We start from the raw sequence: 15,367 nt of genomic DNA on the forward strand, positions 1-15,367 counted from the left end.
GTCCAGGTGAACTTAGGATAGACCAGCTTTCGTCCTGTCCACCCAGGATCAACAGTCCTCCTTTCCCCTCCAAGACGTTCACTATTGGATGCCAAATGTTAGGGTCCCAAAGTTTTGAGATGGAGATACACATAAATGGATAGGTCAGCTGAAGTTACATGTGGGTGCACAGACAGGGATTGTAGACGTTGAGGGGCAACTATTCTATGACTCCTTCCCATGACTTCACTCTGGGCAGAGCATGGAGTCGCTCTGTTCTAATGCTTTGCTTGCTGTGAACGTGCTCCTCCACACAGGACCCTCGTGAGTGCTCCCTTGACCTCCGTGTTTCTCAGGCTGTAGATGAGGGGGTTCAGCATCGGGGTGATCACCCCATAGAGCATAGAGATGAGTCTGTCTCTGGAGAGGGAGTCTTGGCTGGAGGAGCGGCGCATGTAGGTGAAGATGGCTGTGCCATAGAAGAGGCAGACCACTAGGAGGTGGGACCCACAGGTGGAGAAGGCTCTGCGCTTGCCTTCTGCTGACTGGATCCTGAGGATGGTGCAGATGATGTACACGTAAGAGACCAGGGTGGTCAGGAAGGCGCTGGTCCCAAAGATGCCTCCTATCACTAAGGCAAGCATCTCTGCCATGTATGTGGAGGAGCAGGAGAGGGCCACAATCTGTGGGATGTCACAGTAGTACTGGTTGACCAGGTTGGACTTGCAGAAAGACAGGCGGAAGGTGGACACAGTGTGCAGGAGAGAGTTGAGGAACCCAGCTGCCCAGGTCCCACACACCAGCTGGACACAGCGCACCTTGGTCATGATGAGGGCATAACGCAGAGGAAAGCATATGGCCACGTAGCGGTCATAAGCCATGACGGCCAGCAGGAAGACTTCGGTCCCCATCAGGGCCACCAGGAAATAGAGCTGCACTGCACACCCGAGGAAAGAAATGCTGTTCTCCCCGCTCAAGAGGTTGTGCAGCATCTTGGGGACGGTGGTCGATGAGCAGAAGATGTCCAGGAGGGACAAATTTGCCAGAAGGTAATACATGGGAGTGTGCAGCTTTCTCTCCATTCCAAGGGCCAAGAGAATGGCCCCGTTTCCCGCCAAAGTGATCTGGTAGATGATGGCAAAGACCACGAAGAGAGGGTAGCGCACCTCGGGGAGGTCAGAGAGCCCCATGAGCACAAACTGCGTCACTGTGCTGAGGTTGCCCATGTCCATCTGCTCCCTGCACAAGGCCTTCCTGGAGGGAAGGAAGCCAACAAGCCGGGTTATGTCTAGAGAGCAGGGAGCCCGGGGCTGGGGAGCTCTGGGAAGCAGTGGGCATGTGGTGGACATGACCTGTCAGCCCTACTGACCAGGAGGTGCAGCTATTTGAACCCCTGTTGGACACATGTCCTTTACATTACTTACAATATTTCTTAAAATATTCACCCTTGGTTCCTTACCAAGAGGAAATCTTCTGAATAGATGGAGAAATTTAAAATCTACCTTCTCCATCAAACATTTGTGGGGTTTCCGCTGTTCTGGGGATTGTAGAATTCAGTGGAAATCCACCTTTCCTTTGACACCTGCTTTGTTCTGCTTTTTATTATTTCCAAGTGTTTATTTTTATAGTTTGTCTCAATACTAAGACCTTGACATAGAAGCTGTGCTTTGTTCCTAGGTGTGTGCACTTCCGTAGACACTAGGCATTAGCACTTGAAAGGATGGAGAGAGGGTGGGGTGATAAGTGGTGCACACCCTGCTCTGACAGGCTCTTCCCATTCTGAAGAAATCAAAGGAAGGATGCTTCTTCATCTACAAGTCATCATCACTCAAACATAAACATAATTCAATAAAATTAAACTCACCCTGAAGACATAAACTGACTTGTTTGAAAGTGTCTGTCTGTCCCCATTCAGGAAATTATATTTTATATATATGTGTGTGTGTGTGTGTGTGTGTGTGTGTGTGTGTAAACACATATATACTCACATTGTTTACACGTACCTTTTGAATGTAAAACTTGCATACTTAGCCACATGCTTAATATATTTAGGGAAATAAGGTGGTTTAAATTACATATGCTAGAACATGTTAGTTTTATTTATTCTTATTTAATTTTCTAGTTTCACTAGTGTGTCTCATCAGAGTTCACATAATTGCAATTCTTAAAACTATTTACAACATGACTTTAAATGAAGGTCTACGTATTTACACTTGTGTGGGGTTTTTCTATCCCTTTGAAAACTGGTTGTTTTTATTGTTTTCTTTGTTTTTTAAATTAATTAATTAATTTTTAATATTTTTAGTTGTAGATGAACACGATACCTTTATTTTATTTATTTATTTTTATGTGGTGCTGAGGATTGAACCCAGTGTTTCACATGTGCTAGGCAAGCACTTTACTGCTGAGCTACAACCCCAGCCCCTCTCATTTATTTTTTAACACACACATTTGACTAGAAATTCAGAAAAGACCGCTAGAACACAAAGTGCAGAAGTCCTTGTCTGTAACCCCCCTTCTTTCTGCATTGCCTGATAAGACGATTGATGACTTCTTTGCTCAGGTAAAATGCATAATTAAGGCAACTCATACACAGTGATTTATTTATACAAACGGAATGAAACTACCTCCTCACCCTTTCTCCCTGCAGGATTTAAACAGGAATCATGGATCCTACTTAACACATCAGTCCTCCCTCCTCATGGAGCATCCACAGTGAACCATACATACATAGCACTCTCCATGATGAGCTCTCTGTCTCGTGGAACATACTGAAGAACATTGCTGTGATAACCATAAAGTCCTTGTGTATCATTATGCAGCTTTGAAAAAAAAAAAGAATTCCACTAAATGAAAGAAAATGTTAAAACAGGAAACACCTACTGGCTAGGGTTGTGGCTCAGAGGGTGAGTGCTTGCCTAGCACGTGGGAGGCACTGGGGCCCACCCTCAGCACCACATAAAATAAATAAATAAAATAAAGGTATTTGTGTCCAAATACAACTAAAAATATGTATTAGAAAAAGAGACCATCTACTGTGACAATTCTAAAATTCTCCAATGTCCATGACTCTATAGAGATAATGTAGTTTCAGCTGGCCCACCTTTTTATATGTAACACTTTGAAAACAAAATAGAAACATAAATTAAATGAAGTACTTTTTTATTTCAAGAAAATCAGTGTCTTCAGAGAGTAAATATTCATTTTGTATTAAATACTTGTTTTTCTTTATATACACACTGAACAATTTGACTGGTTTTAAAACTCAGGGTTATGAGACATGAGTCTATAATATCTTCATAACCATGAACCAACTTTCAGTTACACACTCAGCTTGTCCTCGCAAAGATAATAAATCTCCTTAAATTTTGTACTTGAATGTTTAAAATGTGTTTAAGCTCATGATATAGAGTTCAGATTTTTTCCTGTGAGGATCTTCCTACTAAATTAAACACAGTTCAATCCTAGGCATTTGCCATCTGATCAGAAGCACAACTTACAGGTTGCTAATAATAATGGCTGGGGATGAAGCTCAGCGAACTTTCCCACTTACCTGAGGATTCCAGAGCCCTGCACACAGAATCGGGTTCGTCCTCAGGACGGGCATGCCATGTGTGGTCTGTGGTCACTTGGTGAAGCAGGGGCGGGCGAGAGTGTGAAGGACACAGGCAGAGATGGGCTTGTTGGAGTCAGAGCCAGGGGCGTGGTGGCTGTCAGGGAGAGGACGTGCAGCCAGTGTCAGTCCACCAGGAGCTACCCAGAAGCCTGTCACCTTAGCAGTTCTCAGCCTGCCCTTGGGCACATGCGGTCAGAGCACCGTGAACCATACGTATACAGCTTTTCTCTTCAGCCTGGGGTTACTTTTGTTTTCCAATTTATATAGAAAAGAAAAGCATTGACTAAGCACAAACAACCACTGACAGATGCTAAGGTAATTTAAAACATATAATTTTTAGTATAATGATATCAGAAAACATTACATTTAAACTTTCTTTAGCAAAGAAGAATTTTCTTTAAAGCTTTATTGCCAAGCAACAAGTTATATAGCTTCCCTTTTGACGCCGTGGGTTTGTACTCAGAAAAAAAATTTAAAAACACTTCTAAAGACTACCTGCCCCCTGGTTGGTGGCATCTCAGTGCCTGTTAACTCTCCTGGTCCCACTTCACAGGGACACACACTCAGGACCTTGGGTCAGAAACAGTATCTAGAGACCTCTGTGCCTTACATGCAAAGGTGGTGGAAATGCACAGTGTGGGCATGTTTTATGAGCTGAGCTGAACTATTTTTACACATGTATTTAGGTACTCTAAATAATTGAAAATGTTCTCTTTGCTTGTTTAATGCTGTTTTAACTGGCTTCTTAAATGTGTGCATTTTCACCCTATATTATCTTCACAAAATCCAACGGCTTACCATTCAACGTCCAGAATTGAACACTCAATTTTCCTGCCTTTCCTGGTCCACAGGTGTCTTCAGCAATACCAAATTTCAGGAATAAAGCCAGGTGACCAGAGAACTAAAAGCACATCAGTTAACCCAAGCCACTCCTCAGCTCTACGTGAGGCTCCTGTTCAAAGTCACACTGTAGTTTATAGTGTCCCCACCTCCCCTATGACGACAGTGCAGACCCAGGTGGGAATACCTGCACAAGCCCCAGTTACTAATGCAGTCGTGGGCACTCACAGCTGAGCAATTTCACATAGGTGTGAAAATGGACCTGAACTGTGGAGGGTGACGAAGGGTTTGTTTTAATTGCCTAGAGTGAGAGAAAACAAAACTTTCCCCACTGATTGTATGACCAGACAAAAGTGAAGAGGAAATTGATGTTTCCACAATAGTTTGCTGTAATCAGAGTAATCATTCCTGTAAAATATCATTTCACTACTAAATTGGTATATATTTCATTCATGTCAGATAGGGTGAACTTTAATACAATCTTATGCACAAACATTCATTTTTATGTTGTTAAGATTATTTACCATAAGCATGGAAAACTGTTGTTAGAGACAAAGTGGTTGGAATTTCAAATTGATTTAAGCCTGTAATCAATAAATCAATTTTCTTATAGTATACTGATTAGACATTAAAAGAATCCACATGAATAAATTTTGTATCCACATGTATACAGGTAAATGCATAGAAAAATCAATATATTACAGTTAGTAAGTCCAGGTAAAGGAAATATAGGTGTTTGCTGTATCATTTCATTTTTTAATCTAACTTTGAAACTTTTCAAAATACAGTACTATTAAAAAATCAAACACAAACATGAAAATAATACAGGGAAAAATCTGTCTTGCATTCCACCTGCATGACCACGTTCTTAGTAACTAAACTGCTGACTAGTGTGAAAAGAGCCCACTCTGAGCTCTATGCCATGGGTGGGGCGTGTGTGTGTGTGTGTGTGTGTAGAGACATATACACATGTATTTTATCCCACATGCTTTCCTTCACTGAAGAGTTAAATCTCAGTTTTAATATTGGTCAGGAACTGGAAAATAATGAACTGTTCTGAATTATAAATTATATTCTGAATAACCTAGCCAAATTCTTAGCGACAGAAGAGGGAGCGGAGGTTGGTGAAGGCCTGTGGAGGGAGGAATCAAAAGTTGTTGAGGGTTTGGGCTTTCTGTCTTGCAAACTGAAGAGTGTTTGCACTTCCCAGTGTGCATAACTCTAGTGATCTTTAGACTTAAAACTGACAAAGACAGAATGTTTTATTTTAGGTGCATTTAATCATAATTCAAAAATTAAATTGAAAACACAATCCACATAGTGGAAAAAAATTGCAAAATACCTGGCTGATAAGGGAGTGGCAATTAAGGTACACGGAAATTCTCATAACTTATAACTCAAAATGCCCAGCTAAAAGTAGGCAAAGATCTGGATGGGCGTTTTTCAAAGGAAGGTTTACAAATAGTTAAAAGCACATGAAAAGATGCTGCACTTGATTTACAGAGGACTGCAAATAGAAACCAGGATGAGGTGTCCCTCCACACCCAGGAGAATGGTGAGAATCAAGTGAGATGACAGAAGCTCTGGCAAGATGTGGAGAAACTGGAACCACACCCCGCCTCCCACAGTGACCTCAAATAGCTCCTCCATTTGGGAAAATAATGTAGCAGTTTCTCAAATGATTAAATGTAGAGTTATCATGAAAGAAACTCAAGAAGTCCACTAGTAGTGAGGAATCCCACTCCCAAGAGGAGGGGAAAGAGGTCCACACAAAGACCCATACGTGAGTGTGTACAGCAATGTCATTCACAGTGCTGACGACTGGAAAGCAGGCAAGTGTCAGCAGTAGATCAGTGGATAAACGAGTACCCTACACGCACGCAATGGAGTAATGCTTGCAAGCTACACCTCTGATGAGGTATCACGAACCCATTCCTAAGAAAGAAATAATCCCACAAATGGGCTAAGGCCTGGCCAGCCATTTCTGAAATGAGACACTCAAATGGCCGACAGATGCACAAGAAAGAGAAGCTCACCACCACTGACAATGTCGTCGGCTGCAAATCGAATCCCCCGGACACTCCCTCACGCAGGGCAAAACCGCTGACACCAGGAGGAAACAGCTTCCGTGTGCTCAGAGGTGAGCGCTTGCCTAGCACAAGAGAGGCCCTGGGCTCCATCCCCAGCACTGTGAACAAACAGAGAGACCATATGTGTCCTCAAGTGGAAGAAGGAGCCCTTGGGTCCTGTTGGTGAGAAGACACCTTAAGACAGTCGTAATGGAAAACAGCACGGAAGTTCCTCAGGAAGCCTCAGCCAGGAGCACACAAGGTCCAGTAACCCCACTCCTGTGGGAGCTGGAAGGAGCTGAAATCAGTCTGGGAGAGGACGTCTGCCCTCCGCGCTCACCTCAGTGTGTTCACGACAGAGAAGGTACAGATGGACCTCGGCCTCCACCATCCAATGAACACGTGGACCTGAGGTGTAAACACACAGTGGAGAACCTCCAGCCTCAAAAATCCGGAAATCTGTCACGACAGCACCGTGACCCTGGAGGACACCATGCTGACCGAGGCAAACCAGGCACAGAAAGGCCAAGCTGTAGATTCTGCTATGTGAAATCCGGAAGCGTTAGATCCCAGGAGAAGGTAGGACAGGAGATGGAGGAGGGTGCCATGTGATGTGACATCCAGGCATTTTAGTCAAGGTTTGCAAACACTCAGATGCACAAAACTTAACCACACCATCATGAGACTTGACAAACAAGCCATCCTGTAACTAGTTAACTCCCCAGGAGAGTTTTATGCAAAATGCATTGTATCCAAGAACCAAAATTAGTAGAAGAGAGAAACTATTATTTTCTTCTGAAAATATCTTTAATTTCTGCCTTAGGACAATACCATGAATTCTTGTATACTTCCCTTGCTCATTCTGCTATTCTGGGCTGGTTTGGCTGAATTATAAGAAAAATATTGCTTTGCACTTATACCCGATTCAAAAGGGAAGGACTATTTTAATCATACTTTTATAGAATTGCTAGCATTCTTCATCGACCCTATGCCAACATGCAACAATTATGATTTCTAAAAGAATGGTTGCAATTTGGAAACTGAGTGTGTTCACGATTAATGAACTTTCTGTGATCTGTTTTAAGTTTATTTAGCTTTTGAAACAACCCATGCAGAATAAAGAGAATAAATTAATTTTATAGCCAGACATGAATTGGAAAATTTATTGAATCTCTTGCGATATACAAAACATTTTTAGCACTTCCCTTTATTAAGTGTCACACACAAAGTGTTTCTAAAAATATTAGGAATTTAATGACTCTCAGTGGTATGGCCACGGAATCCTTGCCAGTTAACAGCTGGAGGAAACTCCGCCTCCTTGGAGGTTGAGACAGGTCTCCAGAGGTCAGCAGAAGCATGAACCTGGCTGTTCTTATTAAAGACCTGGTGTCCCTATACATCATTCAGCAGCAGGGCTGTCCTTGGGATCTGCGCATGAGTCTCACTGAGAAGCAGCTTCTATATTTCACTCCCTGACCTCATCCCTCTCCTTAAATTATGCAAAAGCAGTATTTCTGCAAGGGAAGTCAGCTACGTGGTCCTGGTTCACAGGTAAGCTTGTGTCTGTCATTTGTGCACTTCTCTTGGCAAGTAAATGACAGAAATAGCTTGGTAGACTCCAAAATCTAAAGCATACTTAAATGTTTCCATTTCACAGATTCACAGATGTATGTGCGTTCACAGAATAGAGTTTTAGATTTCTGTGTTTATTTTAGGCAACTAGCTCTCTCTCTCTTTCTCTCTCTCTCTCTCTCTCTCTCTCTCTCTCTCTCTCTTTCTTTTTTGTATCAGAGATTGAACTCAGGGGTTCTAGGGCCTCTTTTAGTTGCTGAGGCTGACCTTGAACTTGCCATCCTCCTGCCTCACCCTCCAAGCCATTAGCATTACAGGCATGCACCACTGTGCCTGGCAGAGGCAACTCATTCTTATTGCTCCCTGAAGGCCTTGTACGTGCACTGTCCAGGTCAAGCAGACTAAGCCAAAGTGATTGAAAAATTCCCTTGGAATAGAGCAGCAGGCCCCATGAAGGAAAAATTTCCTGAGCTTGATTCAGAAGGCCAACCAGGAAATCTACATGCAGAAGAAAGTTATGATGCCATTTCATGGAGGTCTAGTCATACAAGCAAAAGTAGTGTTTAAAATGGCAAAAAAAAAAAAAAAGAGAGAGAGAGAGAGAGATATTATTCCGAGGTACCTAGTGTGGCTATTATGATGAATGATTTTTATAAAGGCTGGATTTATGAGGCATTAACAGGATAATGCAGGTAATTTATATATCCTGTTGTGTTCAAGTGTTAACAGTGGTGGGGAATTAGCAACCCGGTGTATTCTATTGCCCTTATTTTAAAATTAGCAACCCAGTGTATTCTATTGCCCTTATTTTGAACCAAGTAATTTCCAAGTATCACTGCACACATGCAGGGGAGTGGGCACCCTGAACTTTCTGTACTGCGCAGTAGTCAGGAGGCCGTGCAGGTGCACCTTGAAGGGTAGAATGTGAGGTGAGGTTAGCACGGGCAAATGTGAGCATTCACCTGGACCAAAGAGACAGCGGACACTCTGAAGAACCAATAGCATGACAAGACTTCTACTGGCCCCTGCTAGGGTGTCACCTGGTGAAGGACACTGAGAACAGAGTGTGGTTTGCAGCTGCGACCTACGGGGCTGTCGGTATCCACCTCACCCACCCACGTGGGCTTCTGGCTAAGAACATTCTCTGATCGTGGACTCTCTTCACCTGGTAAAAGGAGGCTGATGGAGAAACTGTGTACAATCAAAGCAATTAGCATAAAATATTTGCTAAAACACTAAAAAATCATATCAATATATCGGGGTATGCAAGTCGTTACTTTTAGGCATATAAAGGTAGAAAAATCATAAATGTTTTTCTGATGGCAAATAAGTTACATATAAAGTGTTTTAAAAAGGCAAATGCTAACATTTTTATTAGTATTATCTCTCAATCCTGGATTTTTTAATTGATGAAAATAGAGTCATGCTGTGATCAGATCTTACCAAATAACTAATTTTAGTCTTGAGAAGATAAGGTTTAAACAGATTGTTTATGATTTGAAATGCTTCAGAAGGAGTGCAGGTAATAAATTGAATTTGAGACGGTTCCTTGAGAACAAGCGTAGTTAGCAAAAGCCATGAAACAGGAGGAGCAAGGTCTGGAGGAGAGCTGCCCCCAGGGGACTAGATTCCTGGCCCAGGACTCCCTGGTGAAGGTGCAGAGGAGGGGTAGGCAAGGGAGCTGGCCACACCTTGGCAACCAGAAGCAGACATTAGGTGCTGGATCAGACCAGCTCTTCAGGGTGATGGGGTCAAGCCTGGGTTTAAGGACAGTGGAAGTGAAGGGGCTGCACCTCCTACCTGGTCTCCCTCAGATCCACTCACCTCCAGGGGAAGCTCAGATCCATCCCCTGAGCTGGCTATGGAACTGCTTTCCAGAGCAGCCAGCCACTGCTCAGGTGCTCAGGGCATGCTCAAGGCAGAGGGCGACCCAGCAGCTTTTGAGAATGTCTGGGATAACCCCTCAGATAGAGGGAAGGGGGATCCTGATCACGCCCCGCCTCAGGGTGAGGGTTTAGAAAGCCGTTCTACACGACAGAGTAGATGTATCAACAAGTGGAAGGGGCGTGGGACTGGGTTTCATTTTGAATACTTCATGTGCTTGGTTCTCTCATCCTAGGAGGATTAGAAAGAGTAGGGTATCAGTAGATTCAGGGAAGAAAATCCAGGCAGAAGTAGAGCATTCACCTGACCTCAATGCCTTACTCCACCCACCTAGGTTGTGTGTCTTCGGCTGTGGCATCCTCCCCTTGGCCTGTGGCTCTGAGGACAGCTCACTAGCAGGCATGGACAACGTCACCTCCTTCACCTACTTCCTCCTTGTTGGCGTCTCCAGCTCCCAGGAGCTCCAGGTTTTGCAAGGTCTGCTGTTCCTGGTGATCTATCTGGGAGCCTTGACGGGGAATCTTATCACCGTTGCTCTTATTGTGACAGACACACGCCTTCACACTCCGATGTACTTCTTCATAAGCAATCTGTCCCTCTTAGACCTTGGCAGCATCTCAGTGATTGTTCCCAAATCCATTGTTAATTCCTTGACAGGCCGTAGGACCATCTCACTGCAGGAATGTGCTGCACAGATCTTCTTTTACATACTTTTTGCCACTGTAGAGTTTGCGCTCCTTGTGGTCATGTCCTATGACCGATACATTGCCATCTGCCACTCTCTGCACTACGGGCTGGTGGTCACGCCGCGCACGTGCATTCAGGCCGCGGGTGGCTCCTGGGCCTGCGGGCTCGTCTACTCTGCCATCCACACAGGCTCCATGTTCAGGCTTCCCTTTACAAAGACCAACCAGATCCACCAGTATTTCTGTGATATGCCTCAGATTTTGAGGCTCTCATCTCCCGACGTCCAGTTTTCTGAGTTCGTCATCATCGCCGCAAGTGTTGGCCTCGTGGTGGTGTGTGTCGTCTTCGTCTTGATGTCATATATCAACATATTCTCAACCACGCTCAAGATCTGTTCAGCGGAAGCCCGCAGCAAAGCCTTATCCACCTGTGTCCCACAGCTGGCGATTCTCCTCCTGTTTGTGATTTCTGGGTCAGTGGCTGTCTTAGGGCCCGTGGCAATGGAAGGATCCCTTAAAAATCTGCTGACATCCATGTTCTACACCATGGTCCCCCCCTTCACAAACCCCATCCTCTACAGTCTGAGGAACAGGGAGATTAATGCTGCTCTCCGTAGAATGTTCAACAGGCATACCAAGTTCCCAATCAAAGATTTTCTTAGCTAACAACAAATATCAATTTATCACTAGAAAGCAGTCTGACTTATGTTTGATTCTCGTCAGTTGTGTTCTATGTTTGCTGTTTACACTTGTGATGGTGAACTACACAGTTAGGTCTTCATTTTCTTGCTCAACGCTATATTGTAAGTGCAGCTTCCTGAAACACTGAGGGCCGAGGCCAGGCCTTGTGAATGCCCACGTGAGCAGGTACACGTGCTTTTCAGAGAACCCTGGGCACTGGGTATTGCCACCCTGGAAGAGCATGTGAGAGGCTGGGTGGGGAACTCCCACTATTCGCCCTCACACTGCGGCTGGAACAGAGATAAGTGATTAGAGCAGGTGACAGTGGCAGGTCGACAGAGTGCCAGAGAAATGGACGGCAATGGTTGATCCAAAAGGGCACACTTGCTAACTCCCAGCTTGGTTTTGGTTTCTGATTGTCAGATAGTTCATATAAAGTCACCCTGATCCTGCTCTGACTCAAGGTAATGGGATGTCTGGCAATCGGTGCCAAGGTGCCTTGTTCTCAGGGTGGAGGAGCATTGGTCAGGATAATAACACAGACCTCCCTGGCCGGAGACTACAGAAGCCAACACCCTCCAGGGCTGGGTAGCTCGTCCAGTTAGGACCCGTGTGCACAGGCCAAGATGGCCCAAGGGTGCCTCTAGGTCCTCAGCATGTCACAGACTTTCACTGTGACTGTGAATCTTCTCCAAATCTGGGCTTTGCTCAGACACTTATGGGTAGAATCATACGGTAGGGATTTAGGGGTCTGATCCAGAGCTCAGAGGTGGTGCATAGGTGGGACTCCCCAGAAACGTCTCCTTAAACCCCAGTTAAAACCTGGGACTCAAAGGAGTCAGAGCCATCAGTCTCCTCTCTGAGCCAACCTACGCTCTCCTTGCTTTGTTACTTTCTTTTCTAATAAGCTTTGTTATACTGTTACCAACTCTTGTATCTTGGTCAAAATCTTCTCTTGTGAGAAGACAAGCACCCACAACACAAAGCCCTTGCTGGTAACGCAGGGAGACCCCTAAGCAGGGAGGAGATCAACACCGAGACCCTTTCCAGACCCCTGAAGTTGGCTTGCCCCAGGCTCCCAAATCCATATTGCTTTGCTCAATGAAAAACAGGACATAAACAACCCACCCTTAGAGAGATTGTAGTTGAGAAGCTTTTGGTTTCTTCCTGAGCTCTGAATGAAAAGATGCCCTGCTCCTTTCATTCAAACATGTGAGTAATGAGGAAAAAGGATTCAGAACATAGAACAGAGACAGATGAACCCTGGGATTGGAATTAACCTGGAGAGCAGCAGATAAGGAATGCTCGCCCAGCTGGGTGTGCTCTTCTCGTCAGGTGGGACACACAAATCCATGCTCTCCAGATGGATGTAGTTCTACTTTTCTGATGCCCAAGAGCTGAGCCTGCGTCCTGATGACTAAAATGCATATTAAGGACTTTTTGTTTCCAACTGAATCAGCAAGTGTCCTCTTTGTAGTTCAGAAGCATACGGAAAGACTCGGCATATAGGAACCCAGCTCAGTTAACGCAGCCTGGGACCTGACAGCCGGCCCTCCAGGACTGTGTTGACTCAGAACTTATTCTTCAGTGTGGAAGCCACAGCAAGAATGTGGGCCTCATGAACCTCTCGGCATCCAGATGCGACCCTAGTGACCATCTGAGTTTGGTTCACACTCCTCTAATCCCTGAAATAGCCCCACACTTTCAATTTCATAATTGAGGATTCTACAAATGCTTTTTCTGCAGCTTTATTTATATATACATGACAATTAAAATTGCATGCATGTGATTGTAGAACTTATGTTCATTGTGAAATATTCACCACAATCAAGCTAATCAACATATCCATATTTGTTCTCTAAATCCATTTGTACCTGGGTCATTTGAAGAGATTTCCAAAGAAAACACATCACTATCAATTACAGTCAAGTAACAGTCTTACAAAGTTTGGGTTTTATCTTTATGATTCTTTGCATGTGTGGATTTGCATTAGCTTTACCCCCATTTCTTCCTTTCTATTTAAATGTTTATGTATATTCTTCCACCCAGGTTTATTCTCCTCCAGATATCTGAATATACAGATAGATGGATTTCTAATCCCCAGGGTTAATAAAAAAAAAGAAAAATTCTATTCTGATGACCCTTCCTTTTGACTCTAGCCCTAGGACACAGTAGTATTGTGTTGGTGGGTTTGTGAAATGCCACATTAGTATTTCTGATTGTGTTTTCAGTTATTGTAACATCACAATTTAGGTTTCATCTATGTTGAAATTCAAGCCTTCTGGGGAAATTTTTCCTAGATATATTTTTTTTTTACTTGTTTATTTAATTTTTAGTTGACAAATAGCAAGTATACATGTATTTGTGGGATGTGATTTATCCACCAAATCCTGCTGTATTTACCCTTTGGGGGAGTGAAACATTCAAGATGTACTTTTTCAGCAATTTAAAAATAAATTACAAATGAACTTGAATACATGAACTCATCAAAGTGACCCTTATTATCCACAAACCGTTGCCATCCCTCCCTCTGGCCACACAAGCCTTGGTGACACCCCTAGACTCTCTCCCCACAGGTGGTCCAGGAGCCTCTTGTCCTACAGCTCCTGCCCAGCATGTGCCCCTTGCCTCCGTCCACAGCAGGGGCCACCTTCACCCTCCAGCCCTGGCTGTCCCTATGCGTGAGGTCAACCAAGCTCCTAGCTTCTCTCCCATGATTCAGCCTCCCACGGATTCAGCCTCTGATCCAGCGGTGCCCACGGGAACCCGGGGTGCTGGGGGCCCACACCCTGCACCTCTCACCTGACTCCCGCTTCCCGGGACCTCGTCCTTATTCCTGGATGTGAGACCAGGTCTTTTTCTCTGCTTTCTTTCCTTGGGCAGAATCACCAGGATCATCCTGAACGTGGGCTCTTTCCAGGGCAGCTCCCTGGAGGGTGTGGACCGGCAGCACCCTTCCCGGCAGGTCCCCTGCTTCCTCCTCGGCTCTCCTTTTCCAAAATTATTGTGCAAGTTTAGCACTAAGGGTGGTGGCTTTGGAACTCAGGCACTTTTGGTTAAGTTGGTTTAGATTGGAGAATGAAATGCCCAGACCCTGTGTTACTTATTTATTAGCTGGATTATGTTGCACACGTTTTTAGATAGATTTATTTAGTCATTGAATTACCACTCCAGAAACCTTTATGGAGAACATGCTCTCTTCCGAGTCTTTAAGATTCATATCCTAAGGTTTTCTCTTACAAAAGACTTTCAAAATAATAGATCTCTCTGGACTGGGGAAAAAAATATGTGGAAGCTGGTTACTGAAGGGGTCAGCTTCACAGAAGAGGCTAGGAACTCGCTGCCTGGGGAGCTTCAGAGGCACCGCAGTGCCGGCAGGAGGAGGAGGGCGAGGCCCGCGGCCTGGTCCCCACCCACACACACACACACACACCGTGCTTGAGAAGACCCTGGGCTGTGGGCTCAGTCAGCGGGAGAGCCGTGGTGTGCAGAGAGCCACATCCAGTCCTCAGGTGCACTTGTCATCTGTCATCTGTCGCTCATTCCTTTGTGATCTTGTATTTTAATGTTTGTATTTATATTATATTTGGGATATTTCATATCCCACTGGAAGAAAGCTCTATTTTCTAAGGTGTGGTGCACCAGGCAATGCTGTTAGCATCTCTGTTTTCCCCTACATCCTGACTTTTCAGCTGGCATCCAGGGCCTCACCCATCCTAGGCAAGAATGTTGCAACCAGGCTCACCTCCAGTCCTCCTCATTCCTTTTGACCAGCCCTTGGGGTTAGCACATTAAATTACACTGTATGTGGGGCCTGTGTCCCCAGCCAGCCTACCCACTCACTGCCCAGGTTTCCCCCAGCCAACCTACCCACTCACCGCCCAGGTTTCACTCCCTACAGGTGAGGACGATCTCCCTCTTATTTGTGGCATCATCTTATCACTGGGTCAGTTGACTTCAGGCTCTAAGAGCCCACCAGCCGGCCACCCCACCTTCTTCACGGACTTCCTTCTGGGGGACATCTCAAGCTCCTGGGAGTC

At 44.8% G+C, this 15,367-nt stretch overlaps 2 protein-coding genes across 2 annotated transcripts; one reads left to right on the top strand and one right to left on the bottom strand.

Moving 5' to 3' along the window:
• Positions 1–257: 257 nt before the first annotated feature.
• LOC308643115 (olfactory receptor 5V1-like) lies at positions 258–1,211 on the bottom strand (the record flags this gene model as incomplete). Its single annotated transcript, XM_081282842.1, has 1 exon — positions 258–1,211. One exon carries the CDS (start codon positions 1,209–1,211, stop codon positions 258–260), a length of 954 nt encoding a protein of 317 aa, XP_081138968.1.
• Positions 1,212–10,361: 9,150 nt separating this feature from the next.
• Positions 10,362–11,312, top strand: LOC308643151 (olfactory receptor 14I1-like; the record flags this gene model as incomplete). The annotated part of the gene is made up of 1 exon (XM_081282979.1): positions 10,362–11,312. The coding sequence occupies one exon, from the start codon at positions 10,362–10,364 to the stop codon at positions 11,310–11,312; it is 951 nt and encodes a 316-aa protein (XP_081139105.1).
• Between the last annotated feature and the right edge of the window lie 4,055 nt (positions 11,313–15,367).

This window comes from Spermophilus citellus, assembly GCF_964194105.1.
Source record: "Spermophilus citellus genome assembly, chromosome: 1".
NCBI lineage: Eukaryota > Metazoa > Chordata > Mammalia > Rodentia > Sciuridae > Spermophilus > Spermophilus citellus.